This window comes from Volvox carteri, assembly GCF_000143455.1.
Source record: "Volvox carteri f. nagariensis unplaced genomic scaffold VOLCAscaffold_24, whole genome shotgun sequence".
In the NCBI taxonomy this organism is placed as follows: Eukaryota; Viridiplantae; Chlorophyta; class Chlorophyceae; order Chlamydomonadales; family Volvocaceae; genus Volvox; species Volvox carteri.
In genome coordinates, this window is record NW_003307567.1 from 1,360,881 (window position 1) to 1,374,493 (window position 13,613).

General features: G+C 58.1%; 1 protein-coding gene across 1 annotated transcript in view; it reads left to right on the top strand.

Moving 5' to 3' along the window:
- The window catches only part of VOLCADRAFT_105158 (uncharacterized protein), a gene marked incomplete at its 5' end in the record, with an annotated part of 15,549 nt that extends 2,464 nt beyond the window's left edge, over window positions 1-13,085 (top strand). Inside the window, 23 exons of the mRNA XM_002951508.1 lie at window positions 376-580; window positions 911-1,276; window positions 1,631-2,211; window positions 2,549-2,641; window positions 3,066-3,395; window positions 3,712-3,930; window positions 4,186-4,305; window positions 4,757-4,831; window positions 5,111-5,265; window positions 5,786-5,870; window positions 6,264-6,308; window positions 6,585-6,711; window positions 6,877-7,052; window positions 7,304-7,318; window positions 7,567-7,755; window positions 8,384-8,509; window positions 8,759-8,905; window positions 9,240-9,482; window positions 9,790-10,008; window positions 10,073-10,168; window positions 10,725-10,793; window positions 11,287-11,454; window positions 11,902-13,085. Coding sequence (XP_002951554.1) covers window positions 376-580; window positions 911-1,276; window positions 1,631-2,211; window positions 2,549-2,641; window positions 3,066-3,395; window positions 3,712-3,930; window positions 4,186-4,305; window positions 4,757-4,831; window positions 5,111-5,265; window positions 5,786-5,870; window positions 6,264-6,308; window positions 6,585-6,711; window positions 6,877-7,052; window positions 7,304-7,318; window positions 7,567-7,755; window positions 8,384-8,509; window positions 8,759-8,905; window positions 9,240-9,482; window positions 9,790-10,008; window positions 10,073-10,168; window positions 10,725-10,793; window positions 11,287-11,454; window positions 11,902-12,210 — 4,158 coding nt within the window. The 3' untranslated portion in view covers window positions 12,211-13,085. The remainder of the gene's footprint in view (window positions 1-375; window positions 581-910; window positions 1,277-1,630; window positions 2,212-2,548; window positions 2,642-3,065; window positions 3,396-3,711; window positions 3,931-4,185; window positions 4,306-4,756; window positions 4,832-5,110; window positions 5,266-5,785; window positions 5,871-6,263; window positions 6,309-6,584; window positions 6,712-6,876; window positions 7,053-7,303; window positions 7,319-7,566; window positions 7,756-8,383; window positions 8,510-8,758; window positions 8,906-9,239; window positions 9,483-9,789; window positions 10,009-10,072; window positions 10,169-10,724; window positions 10,794-11,286; window positions 11,455-11,901) is intronic.
- Between the last annotated feature and the right edge of the window lie 528 nt (window positions 13,086-13,613).

A 13,613-nucleotide genomic window follows, 5' to 3' on the forward strand; every position in this document is an offset into this window, starting at 1 on the left:
TCACCACCACTACCACCATCACTATTATCACCACCATCACCACCACCACCACCACCACCACCACCATCACCACCACCACCATCACCACCATCACCACCATCACCACCACCACCACCACTACCACCACTACCACCACCACCACCACCATCACCACCTCCACCATCACCATCACCACCACCACTACCACTATCTCCACCACCACCACCATCTCCACCACCACCACCACCATCACCACGTTCACCACCATCATCACCAGAGTTCAGCGCCAAAATATTTTCCTTCCTCTTAATTCCCCCATCCCGGCCCCACCCTGTCCTACGCACACTCTTCGCCGTACATCGGACCTCCGTACTGCCGTACTGCTGGGATGTGCAGCTGGTTCTAATGCAGGATGGCCTTCCAATTTCTTGGGAGTCGGGCGACGACCGGATGCTGTTCTTGGCCGCACCACCGTCGCCCTCGCCCTCGCCGGCGGGGGAGTCCGCCGGAGCAACCGGGTACTTGCTGCTGTGTGACTTTGAGGACACAAAGAGGACACGCGCGATGTTATGGCCGCCGGCGCCGATTGCGAGATCACCGGGTGGGGTTCGCTAGGTCATGTGCGTGCGTGCGTGTGTGTGTGTGTGTGTGTGTGTGTGTGTGTGTGTGCGTGTGTGTGTGTGCGTGCGTGCGTGTGTGTGTGTGTGTGTGTGTGTGTGTGTGTGTGTGTGTGTAAATATTTTACCAGTTTACTTCATTTGTCGCATTGTTGTTGTTTTCTTCCAGATTGACGAAGACGCTATCGCCTTTCGTGAAATGTGTTCATTTGTTATTTTGCTGTCGTTGAAACGTTGATCCAATCTTGCGTTTATCCAGTGGCTTCAAGAGAAGGTGTTTGAACGAGATTCACGTTGTTGTGCCCCCCGATCAGGCACCACCGTCCTGCAGCTTACAGTCCGCGGCGAAGGCCTACCGCCTACCTCCCTCGCCGCCGGCGCTGCGGACGAGCTCGTACTCACCCTCACCGGGTCCTGTCCGGAGCTGGGGGACTGGGACCCGGCCCGCGGCGCGAGGCTGCAGCCGGATTCCCTCGTCCCTGGAGCATGGACTGCTCGGATTCCGCTACGTCTGGATAGACCGGTCGCGGCGAAACTGGTGCTGTGCAGCACCGCCGCCCTGGCGGCAGGGGCGGCGGACGTTGCGGTGGCTTGGGAGCCGGGGCCAGATCGTGCACTAGGGCCAGCGGCGGCGGACAAAATGCTTTTGTGCGGCTGGGACTGGGGCGCCCCTAACCTGGGTAAGAAGCCGGGGAGTAGGAACAGCACGGGTGCGGGAGCTGGGCTTAGGGTTGTGATGTGGATGAAATTTATGGGTTAATTTTGTGCTGCTTTAGGTGACCTTGAGCTGGAAATGTGTGTCGGAATGGTAACACGAGGCTTCGAATTTTAAGGGGAACGGAGTCGTAGCATGGGTGGGTTTAAGTATCGTGCATACAACAGTGTTTTCTCCCGTACGTCCGTACACCTGTGTACTACAGGACCTGTGGAGCTGGACGTCCCGGCCCCGTTGCCGCCATCGACATCATCGTCGGCGGCGGCGGCGGCACGCGCATTGAGCCCTGCCCGCGGGACCCTGCCGCCGCCACCTGCAGTACCGCCACCGACGCCTGCCGCCGCTGCGGCGGCGGCGCTGCAGCAGCAACAGCATGACCTGGCGGCTGTACGGAAGATGGTGGAGAAGGCAGCCCAACGGGGTCGCGTAATGACGCCGGCGGTCTTTGAGCCGTCAACCTTTGTGCCGCCGCCGCTGCAGGCATCGACGTCGGCAGGGACGGTGGATTCACCGCCGCCGCTGCAACCGCAGGCAACGCAACCGCAGGCATCGGCCCCGCCGTCAGGCGCCGTCGATGCCGCCAGCAAAATCCAGGAGGTTTTTGCCACCATGCACGAGCGTCAGGACGAGGTTATGGTGGAGAAGGAGGCACGAGCGGCAGAGGCGGCGCACGCTTTCAACGAGGCGAAGGAGATGCGACGGCGGGCGGGCTCGCCCGCACGTACAGGCTCCCCTGCGCGCACGGGTTCCCCCGCACGTGCCACCGCTGGCGCGCCCGCTGCGTCATCGGCGCCTCCACCGCCCGTCTTTGGCGGGTTCTCCGTGCCGCCGCCGCACGGGCCCTCCCTCAACGTGGTCGAGGTTTTAGACTCCTTTGAGCCGGATGATGAGGAGGTGCAGGTGTGTGTCCGGGGGGGGGGTGTTGCAGCGATGGGGAGTAGAGGAGATCGTGTGGAGGAAGGGGGGGGGGCCCTGGCGTGGCGAAGTCGGCGGGACGAACGTACGTTACACAGTGGTTGGGCCGTGGCCTCGCCCCCTAACTCCCCCCTACCCAGTCCGCATTTACACGGGTATTGCCCTGCCTGTGTGTCTTCCTAAACACCCCTCAAACCAGCTCCGCTCTCTCACTTCATCACCACGCCTCGCCATCTCGAACACATCATCTCTTTCCCCCCAACCCCCTTAACCAGCCCCTAACCCCCTCTGGACGTCGCACATACATACACACCCGCCGCAGGTGGTTTATACACTGACTGGGCCAAACACAGCCGCCGCGTCGCCAACATCACCGTCATCGTCATCGTCAGGATCGGCAGCGGCAGCGGCGAAGGTAGTGTGGGGCAGGTGCCCGCTCAAACCCTCACTCAACCAACACCCTCACCCACACATCCACCACAGTAAACAATGCAGTAGCAGCAGCAGCAGTAGCAGCGCCGCCGCTGGCCATGCGGTGTTGCTGCGCAAATGCTCTGCGTATAATATATATATTCCCCTCGTGCCTTTCCCCATCCCCACGAGTCGATGTGGCTTCATCGCTAAGGACTCACTAGGGGCAGTTTCGGACCCTAGACGCCTTCTGGCAGGCAGTTCATTTCTGAGTTCATCGCGTCATGAATAATCCCCCATCCCTACTTCCTTCGCCTCTCCCTCTCTGCCTCACCCCTAACATGGCCTGACCCCCCTCCCCTCCCCCAACCCCTTACGTCCCTACCTCCTTTCCCACCAATTTCCCCGAACCCCGGTCTACCCCTCAGCGCTCCTCTCCACGAACGGCCACTAGCTCTAACTGGCGTCAAATGTTGGAGGAGGAGGAGGCGGAGGAGCATAGGGAGGAGCTGCAGCAACATCAATATCACCAGCAGCAGCAACAGGAGGTGGAGGAGGAGCTGTTCGGTGGTTTCATGTTAGGCAGCAGCCGGCGTGGGGACGTGGAGGGGATGGTGGAGGAGCAGGGCAGCATCGGACGTAGCCTGGATTCGCGAGCCGGATCCCCTGCTCGGATGGGCTCCCTCTCCCCAAGAGGCTCGCCCTCACCCTCGCCCTCCAGGTCGCCCTCACCAGGCGCCAACGACGCAGTTCAGCAGGTGAGGGTGTACGTGTTGTATGTTACTTGCATGTGTGACATTTAAATCCTGCCATGATGAGGAGGGCGTAGCTGAACCATATTGCATCCGTTTGTATGGTAGATAGGAGAATGATATCAGGCCGTTTGTGGATAGCCCGTCAGTCACTTTGAGATTTCTCGCCGTTTTAGCTGTAAGGATTTCCTCCCATTTCATCCCCCGTCGAAGCCTGGGCAGGTAATGACCCGCGGGTCGCTAGGATCCGTATCCTCTCTTTAGTTAGAGCCAGCACCCTTGGAACAGGCAAATGACCACACCGGTATCGCACAAACCGCAGGCAGCTGAACAGCAGGCGGCAGCAGCAGCAGCTGCAGCAGCCGCAGCAGCTGCCCGTCTGGCCGCCCTGGAGGCAGAGCACCTGTCCGCGATGGAGGCTGCTCGGTTGGCGGCGGTTGAGGCCCAAAAGCAGTTGGAGGGCCAGTTGGCGGCTAAGGCGGCGGAGGAGGAGGCGCGGATTGCCGAATATGAGGCGCAGATGGCAATGCTGCGGCAGCAGGTGAGGATGAGGGTTGTGATGTCTGAATATGAGGTTTTAATACTTTGTACCGGGGTATCAGTCGTAGCCCATAACAGGTTACGATGTGTGTTTGTTGGTGTGTTTACACTTGCATTTCATACACACGCACACCACGTCCTTTCCTCTGTTCCTGACCCACCATTGGACACTGATATCCTTGATCCCTGAACTCCCCCCTTTTTGGACCTTCCCCCCCCCTTTCCCCCTCTTCCCGCCCTCCCCCGGCCCTGGCAGGTGGACGCCGCCCAGTCCGAGGCCGCCTCTAACCAGCTGTCCCTTCACGCGCTGCAGCAGCAACTTGAAGCTTCCCGGGGAAGGGAGGCGGACTTGTCGGAGGAGCTGACCGCAATGCAGGTGGGAGGGCTGTGCATGTGTATGCGTCTGTGCGTGTGTATGCGTGCTGAGTGAAGGCCGGGGAGGAGCGCGACCCGCCGTGCATAAGCCCGGGGAGGGGTCGGGGAGCTCGGCAGGAGGACTACATCCGATTCCCATTTCTCGGCTAACCTCCCCTTCATACTCCTGACCTCACCTTGCATCCGGGGATCGGACCGACCGGACCGGACTGGACGCCCTTTGAGACTCCTTTCGCAACCTGCCGGTGGCGAGTTCCCTCACGCCCCGAAACCCACACGTGTCCAACCCCCAGCACAACACGACCCGATGCGATCCCATATATCGGACTTAGGGTTCTTTGTGTGTTGGGGGTTGATTGTCTCCACTCGCCGCTGCGGTGAGTTGCCTCTCCCGCCTTTTTACCCAAATACCCCCCTCTCTCTCCCCCCCCTTTCTGCTCTCCGCCCCACAGGGCAAGCTGGCCGAGGCGGCTAGGTCCCACACCTCCAACACCGAGGCCGTAGATGTCCTAGAGTCGGCTCTGCAGGTCCGCACAGAAAAAATCACATACTCGATACAAACATACACAGGCACAGGCACAGATACACGTACAGACACGTGCTTATGCGACCTCGCGACCCCAGCCGGAGGCCGTCGGTATTCGTTGGCTGCTTTGTCCCTCGGGACACCGGCGGTTGGTGTGTCGTGTCGTGTCGTACATCCCCAACCACCATGGCATCGTATTCCAACCCATCACATACCCCCAACCTAGCCCAACCTCAACCACCTCGGTTCGCACTCGCCCTTGTAACTCGTACGTGTACAGACGGCCCGGCAGCAGTACGAATCAGCCCTGACGGAGCTACAGCGGGCTGATGCGGCCGGCAGCTACAGCCTGGGGCTGCTGGATAGGCTGGAGGCCGCCTACCTGGCTGCCGTAGACCAGTACGAGGAGGTGGTTGCGGAGCTGGCCACGGCAAAGTACGGCAGGGCACCGGAACGAGGGGTCGTGCATGTGTGTATGTTTGTGTTTGTCATACGTGTATCCTTATGTGTGTGTAAGGGGAGGTCTTTATGGGGGCCGGTTTCCTCTGTCGTGTGTGTGTAGGGTTGTGTGTAGGGTTGTGTGTAGGGTGGTGTGTAGGGTGGTGTGTAGGGTGGTGTGTAGGGTGTAGAGTGGTGGGGTGTAGGGGGGTGGGGTGTAGGGGGGTGGGGTGTAGGGGGGTGGGGTGTAGGGGGGTGGGGTGTAGGGGGGTGGGGTGTAGGGGGGTGGTGTGTAGGAGGGTGGTGTGTAGGGGGGTGTGTAGGGGGGTGTGTAGGGGGGTGTGTAGGGTGGTGTGTAGGGGGAGGGTTTCATATATCCCACGCCACCATCCCCAACCCTCCCATTATGTTTGGTCGCCTCTGACGGGTCCCGGTCACCCCCCGTGATCTTGTTCCCTTTACAACGCACACACACATACATACATACATACATACACATACACACATATACTCTCAGGGCCTCTCAGCAGCAGTCACAGGCCATGCTTCAGACCTTGGAGGCGCAGGTGGCGGCGAGCGTGCAGCTGGCAGGAAGTGTGGAGGTGAGGTGGGGGAGGAGAGAGGACGTAAGACCGGAGGAGGAGGTTGAGGAGATGGAGGTTTTAGAGGCTGACCCATGGGTCATTGGGGTCCTGCAGGTCCTGCGGAATTCGGGACTGATCACCGGGTCGCGGAGTTGTAGGTGGCTGCCAGTGGGTGGCGGCCACTGTCCCATGGGTCATAAGTCAAGAGTCAACTGCGGCTGTGGTTTGGGCGGTTGTTTAGGCTGTATTTATGCATAATGTATGCATATAATTTACAGCAGGGTTGATCCATAATCCCGCTTCTCCTAGTAGTTTTATACCGCCTAAACTTACGCTTCCAGGAATAAGTGAAAAGCCGCAGGCTCTTTTACGTACATTGAACCCTGAACTCATCCTACATCCCTAACTCAGGTTTACGAGAAACAAGTCCAGATGCTTCAGGAACAGCTTCAGCTGGTAGGGGGGTAGAGAGAGAGCACACAGGGGCGGTGTTACGTGAACGGGGTAGGTTCTGGCTATCCTATTCCATGCAGTCTGAAAGAGAACCTCTCGATGCAGCTGTAGCTGTAGCTGTAGTTGTAGCTGAAGTTGTAGTTGTAGTTGTAGCTGTAGCCGTCCGAAATCCGAATCCATCCCATTCTCCACCCACCGCAATCCGTCTTACGACTCCCCTCCTCCCGTGTCCTTCCCTTCCCTTCCCTTCCCAAACACGGCGCACGCACACACGCACAGTCTGCACAGGCTCACGAGGCCGAGTTGTCATTGCTCCAGGGGCAGTTACGTAGCGTGGAAGTCAGGTCTCAGCAGACGGAGGATCTGTACGAGAGCATGCTCGGGGAAATGAAGTCGGCACTCGATGGTGGGTGCGTGCTTGGCTTTGGGGAAAGGTGTGCCTGATGGGTTGGTGTGTCTCTGCTGTTGGGATGGGGGGTGTACGTGGGTTGGGGCACCATACCCCAAGCTTTAGAGGTATTCATACCTCCACCCACTCCCATACCCGCTCCCACGTCATGTCACCTCGCAGACGCGCTAGCTCGCGAGCAGACTCTCCATGCCGAGTTGAACTCCATGCAGCGCCGTGCTGATGAGTTCCAGAAGCAGGTGGAGGCAGCCGCTGCGGGGATGAGCGACTCAGCTCGACAAGAGGAGGCGCTAAGGAAGGAGGTGGCGAGGTTGAGGAGGGTCATCGAGCAGTACAAGGTATAACTCGTACCGGCGGGGAGGTCGGGTTTTGGGGATGAGAGGGGCATGTGGGTGGGGTGAGCGGTTTGGTGGTTGAAATTTGGGCGGGTGGGTGTGGGGAGTCCGAAAAGGGTCTTCGGATTTTTGGGGGGAGTCGTGTTTTGGGGTTCTGTGAAATCTGCTGGTTGAGTACTTACCTCCCTCCTCAACCAGTGCCTCCTCTGTTTGTGTCACTAATGTCTTTCTCGCCGTCTCCGCACTTCCCCCAGCACCCTGGCAGCCAGGTGGGAGATTGCGCTGGCCTTTTGCCTTCGATTAGAGCAACGTAACTTCCCATCGCACTCGTTACTTATGCCGTGGAGATGACTTCCTCCCTAAAACAGTTCCCCCACAGCGGTTCGAACCCGTCCTCTCCCGCGACCCGTGATGACGCCCTGAACACATTTTCCACAAATCTATACACCCGTACATTTATCAATCCATCCATACGTACAAGAGCACCTGATATGTATAAAATATACATATGATACAGGAGTACTTGACGGAGCACGACGGTGAGCTGTCGCGTTCCTTGGAGCGCGAGGAGGTCCTGGATGCGCAGCTGACGTCACTTCAGGCAGTTGTACGGCAGCAGGAGGAGCAGTTGCAGGCGGCTTTGGAGCGGCAGGACGAGCTGAGCAGGGAGCTGGAGCACCAGCAGAAGACTGCTGAGGATTATAAGGTACTTGTCTGTCTATCTGTCTGTGTGTATGTGTGTGTGTGTGTTCTGTCTGTGTGTCTGTCTGAAGGCTGACCTGGGCGCGACGTACGTTCTTGTGCATGAGGATGATGCCACTGTGGCACACAGGTTCCCTCATGCAACCGCCCGTTTCCTCAGCCACCACACAAAGACATCCGTAACACGCAGTATTCATGCGAAGTCACCGTTACGAACTGAAAAACGACCTGCAAGCCATGAAAAGGATAGGATTCATGCTACGATAGGGCCGGGTGCGGGCACACCACCTCGAAGCGACAAAACAGGGCCTATAGACCAACCGCTGCAGGGCAACACGCAAACGTAGCTCTACACAGAACACGCATTAACCAGCACCATCGCTCACAGCGACACAACGACAGGCACGCCACCAGGCCGTACAGAATCCACTTCGAATTCACAGGAAACCTTAGTTTTGTAACGCTCCGTTACACTCCGTTAGAAAACTAGAAAGCTTTTCTTCTCCTCCCTCCCCTTCCCTCCCCCCTCCTTACTCTCTCCAGCAGCTGATAATTTGGACGCAACCCTTTGCTGTTTTCTTAATATAATTTCTCTCGCTCCCTCCCTCGCACCTCAACCTCCTCCCCTACAGAGTCAGTTATCTGAGCAGCAGGCGGCCCTTCAGGAAGCGGCTGAGAAGCAGGCGGCCATGCAAGAGAGGGCTGAGGCCATGCAGAGGGAGATGGACAGGCTGCAGGGCCTCACGGAGAGCTACAAGGTAATTGTACTACGGAAATGGCGGACCGTCGTACTGACAGATTGTCGTTCAAACGGACTTTTCCCAGTGTGAAAGTGTGTTCATTCCGGGGTACATCCTCCACACGCGCGCAGCTGTTCTATAATCAACTCGCACTACACAACCCAGCTCACGCAATCCCATCTAGGCACGTTCTCGCTTTTTTTCCTCTCCCCCATATCCCCCACTTTTTTCCGTACTTGAAGAATTTCTTGCCCTCATGTACGACAGACCAAGCTGGAGGCCAGTCGCAGTGAAGCGGAGCTGGCTGCTGCCCGGGAGGCCGAGCTTGTACGGCAGGTGGAGGCTTCGGGGACCAGGGAAGGCGACCTGCTGGGCAGAGTGGAAAAGCTGCAGGCGTCCATTGCGCAGTACAAGGTACGGACGAGCATCGCTAACCGGGCCCCGTGGCAGGTTGAAGCTGGAATGGACTTCTTTCGTGGGCTCAGTCATCCGCTCGCTCACATCCCTGTACGAGTTGTACGGCTGTCTGTAAATTACCCTACACGCCCACACACCCTTCTATCGTCAACGGTCGTTCGATTCTGATCCTCGCGTATTACATACATACATACACATGCCAGCGTGTGTGCGTGTTCCTTTCGTGCAATCTAATTTGGCCCGTGGGTTTATTCCATTCGTGTGTCTCGTGCGTATTTCGCATGTCTGTGTTTCGCGTGCTGTTCCCCCCCCCCCCAAACCCCCTGCGCAGTCCCGGCTTCAAGATCAGGAGAGCAGCTTATCCGCCGCAGCGGCTCGTGAGGGCGAACTGATGGCCGCACTAAGGGACCAGGAGGGCGACTCGGCTGACCTGCGGCACCGCTTGGAGGAGCTGGGGGGCGAGTACCGGGCAGCGGTGGAGACCATTGAGGAGCAGCAAGGGCGGCTGGAAGCGGTGACCAACGCGGCAGAGCAGCACGAAGCGGCCATGGCGGTGCAGGTGCAGACGCTGCAGGTGCGTGCGCCCGCCCGCCCTGCGTGTGTTGGGAAGGGCTGTGCAGGGAAGGGATACGTGGGGTAGCAAGGCGGGTTGGACGGGGAAAAAGGGGAAGAAAGGCTGCACAAGAGGACGTGCGTGCTACTACATATGGGATAGTTTTGCTCCACATTCGCCGTATCAGCTGTGATGACCGGAAAGTGTACACACAGACATCTGTGGCGATTGTGGTTGCTGGATTTGCTTTCGCCACACTACCTTATCCACCTAACCCCACCTCCCACCTCCCTCCTCAGCCCACCCCACTTTACCAAACCATCCCCAGCCTGCCCTTCACAAGTCCGGGACAATCCGCGTCCGATATATACCACCGCCGCCAACACGCTGTGCACCTTCAACCTTTAAAACATTAAAAACCTGCATCCTAAAACCCCATCCGTCGCAGGTGGAGCTCAGCGCGGAGCGTACGCGGCACACTGAGGAGATGCAGCAAGTGCAGCAAGCGCTGGAGGCGGCCACGGAGGTGGACCGGCTAAGAATGCAGGTACTGCTACAAACGACACAACCGCCGCCACCACCAGGGCCGTCGCCGCCGCCGCCACCATCAGGGCCGTGCACAGCAGGGCCGCAGCCGCCACCACCGCATGCGAGAGGGGAATTTCATGGCGGTGACCACCATGGAGGGTTTCCAAGCGGGGATTCGGGTGCCGGTCGCGGGCGCGGCGGCGGCGGCGGCGGCAAGGGCGTGGGCGAGGGCGTGGGCGAGGGCGGCGATCCCGCACAGGCAGGGCCTAGAAGCAGCCGGGCGTTTGCATCCTAGATCCGGTTTTCATCTCGTCTTTGTCCTTGTTTTCGTCGTTGTTCTATTTGTTTGACCCAGGAGAGCAGCTACAGCCAGTTTAACGTTTAGGATTTATGGTTCAGGGGTTCGCGTATGGCAATCATCGTGGCTTCTGTAAGGCACAGCAACAATGGGGGGGGATAGCACCAGCTGGTTGCAGTGGCGGTAGCAGTAGTCAAGTTCCAATCAGTAGCGGCAACATCTAAAAGGGATAAAGCAACGGTGCCTAGATCTTGACCCCATGGGGAGGTCCGCTGGCCCCTCTGATGGTATGTGTTTGTGCGTGGATGACATAATCGGAGCACCAGTTGACGACTTCTCTACATCCACTAACATTTAACCGTTAACCAATCCCCCAAAGACCTGGAAAAGTCCATAACCTGTCGCTCCATGGACGGTCCTCCCCACCCGCGTTTCAGGCTGAGTTCGAGATGCAAAAGGCCGTACTAAAGGCTGAGTACGAAGTGAAGTTGACTGCACTGAAGGAGGTACGGCAATGGCGGAGTAAGGGGGACGGCAGATGGCTGCTGGGAGGGCGGGCAGGGGGGAAGTAATGTGGGCTGGAAGGTGGGAGGAGGAGGAGGATATAGGGGATGTCCAGGAAGGTTCAGGGAAGTGGGCGGCTGGTAGGTGTACCACGTACGGAAAAAATGCCATGAATACTGAGGGGCATTTTGTGAGTCTCCCGGCGTCATGCCCATGAGTGGAGGCGTCTTCTCGACATATCGGGAATAATGAAGGTGCCATGCAGCCGCCGCCGCCGCCGCCGCCCCGCCGCTGCCGTTTGGGTTCCATGCCGAGCTCCCTCTTTCCTTTCCATACGGATTTTCCCTTCCATATCAACCTGCACCGCCTCTTCACACCGCACCTAACCTTACTCTTCATGTTTCCAACAGGCAGCAGTTGCAGGACACGCAACACGGGACGGGCACAAGCTGACATTTAAGCTCGCTTTTCTCCTTTTTCCCGTCTCCGCTGCAGGCACTGGTGGTTGTCAAGAACGCCCTTAACCCGGCCACCACCAAGAATGCGCCGACAGTGGCGCCGCCGCCGCAGCAGCAGCAACAGCAACAGTCTCTCCCGCCGGCGCAACACCGTACCGCGTCTCCTGTTGCTGCGGCAACGGCCCCACTGCCGCCGGCAGCAGCAGTGCGTTTCGAAGCGCCATCATCGGCGCCTCAGGCCGGCCCCGCGGCCACCGCTGAGAAAGCCCCAACACCACGTCTGGGGGACGGGACAAACTCGCAGGAACCGCAGCCGCGAGAGCACCTGCAGCCGGGTCAGCAGCTAGCGGAGTCAGAACGCCAGCCGGCTGTAGCAGCAAAGCATTCAGCCTGGTCGAAGTCTGAGCAGCAGCAGCAGCAGCAGCAGCAGCAGCAGCAGCAGCGGCAGCAGGTGCACGCTGACGGCGAGGAGGAGCGTGAGCAGGGTAAAGGAGAGGGTGGGACGATAGGAGCGCCTCCGTACAGTACGGCACCATCGGGCAATGGTAAGGGTAACGGTAACCGCCGTGCTGTCGCCGCCGAGTCGTCCTCAACCTCGCCTGCGGCCATCGCATCACCCACGCCGTCCTCGTCCTCCCCCGCCGCTGCCGAGTCATCCTCACCATCACTGACGCCGACGTTTGCCACCAAGGTATCTAAATGGGCCAGCATGGCCTCGGAACTGGCCGCAGCGCGGGGAGAGCAACCGTCGGCCTCCACTTCCGCCGCCATTGCCGTACCCGATGCCAACATCTCCGTCGAACGCAATGGGAAAGTTATCTCTCATGGAGTCAACAACGGAAAGGAGCTGTCCGTAGCGGCTGGCGCGGAGGCCCAAGTAGACAGTGTCAGTGGAAGGGACAGTACGACAGGCGTACGGCGCAAGACGAGCATCCCCAGCAATTGGCGGGATGCGCTGTGAGTTGTTTGTTACTGTGGCTTTGAAGGCGGTGCATTAGTAGTAGTGAAGAACGAAGCGGAAAGTAATTATGTGGCTTATGTAGCTTATGGGCTGATGTAAGGATAGCTGCCACTGTTTTTCGTGACGTCGCCGGCGTCGTGTATGTGTTGCCTGTGGGTTTGAAAGGCCACAGAAAGAAATTCACGAAATCGACGCCTTGCTTTCCCTTTGCGTGTTTCACGTGATTCTTAAGGCCGAGCCGAAGTGTGGGAAGATGAGGGTGTTGGTTTGAGTTGGAAGGTTGAGAGCGCACTGTGACGGATAGACAGACAGACAGACAGACACGCCAGGGACGGGTATGCCGACTGCTGTTCATGCAGGAAAAAATGCCTAGAAGGATAGTAAGGAGAGAGGAACGGAAGAGGCTAAGTGGTCTTACCCTGAAGATGCTCAATTTCAAACAGATGAAAAACATCTTTAACCGGAAGCGATTCAATGAACCCGTGCACACGCGAAACGTTAAATACGCCTGAAAATCGCATATGCAGCGACGCCTGAAATGCATGTGGGGTTAGTAGGAACAACCAGATTGGAAGCAGGGCGTAGGAAGCTAGAAAGCAGGAAAGCGCACGCCCGTGTGAGTATCCTGTTGTCCGCATATCGCGGCTTCTGCTGAAAAGCCATCGTTTGGCGCGATGATCCTCAGTCGCCTTATGGCCAGTGTTTTTTTTGGTAATATATTACTTTTTTGGGAATAAATGGGGGTCTGAGCCTGGAAGAAATGGAATAATTGGTCAGTTGGCCGTACTGCTTCATTACTTCGGCCACCAAATGCCTTCTGCACATATAAAGCTGAACATTTGGAGCTTATACACTATTTATGTATAAAATATTTGATGATATCACCATGAGACGGCCCGCTGTTGCATTCAACTTAGGTCAACGGGGCATTCGTTCATGCTTGACCAAAGCAAACGGCTCAGAAAGTCCGCAGACGCAATGCCCCAAACATTTAGGAGAAGAATTAGATAATACAGAAGACAAGGATAGGCATGCCGTAGTTGCCGCTCTTGAAGTCAGTGAAGCCAGCGATTTGAGCGAAGCTGAGGATCCCCCGGCGAAGCGGCAACACACAACTGCAGCAATCAGCGACTCAGCTGAGCAGCTTGATTCTGACAAGGAAGGGCCACCGCCCCAAGATGTCGCCACGGCACCACCGCCACCTTCAAGGGCGGGTGCTTCGCAGCACGCACCGCTGGTGATTCAAAAGCAGGCGCGGCGCCAGCAAACACAGTGTGTGCCGAAAGGCCAAAGCGATGGGACGTGCTGTGTGTTTCCAGACATCAGGTGTTGTTTACAGCACACCGTACAGCCTTTTGGGGGGGGGTCTGGGGGGGGGTCTGGGGGGGGCNCAACCCCCCCCA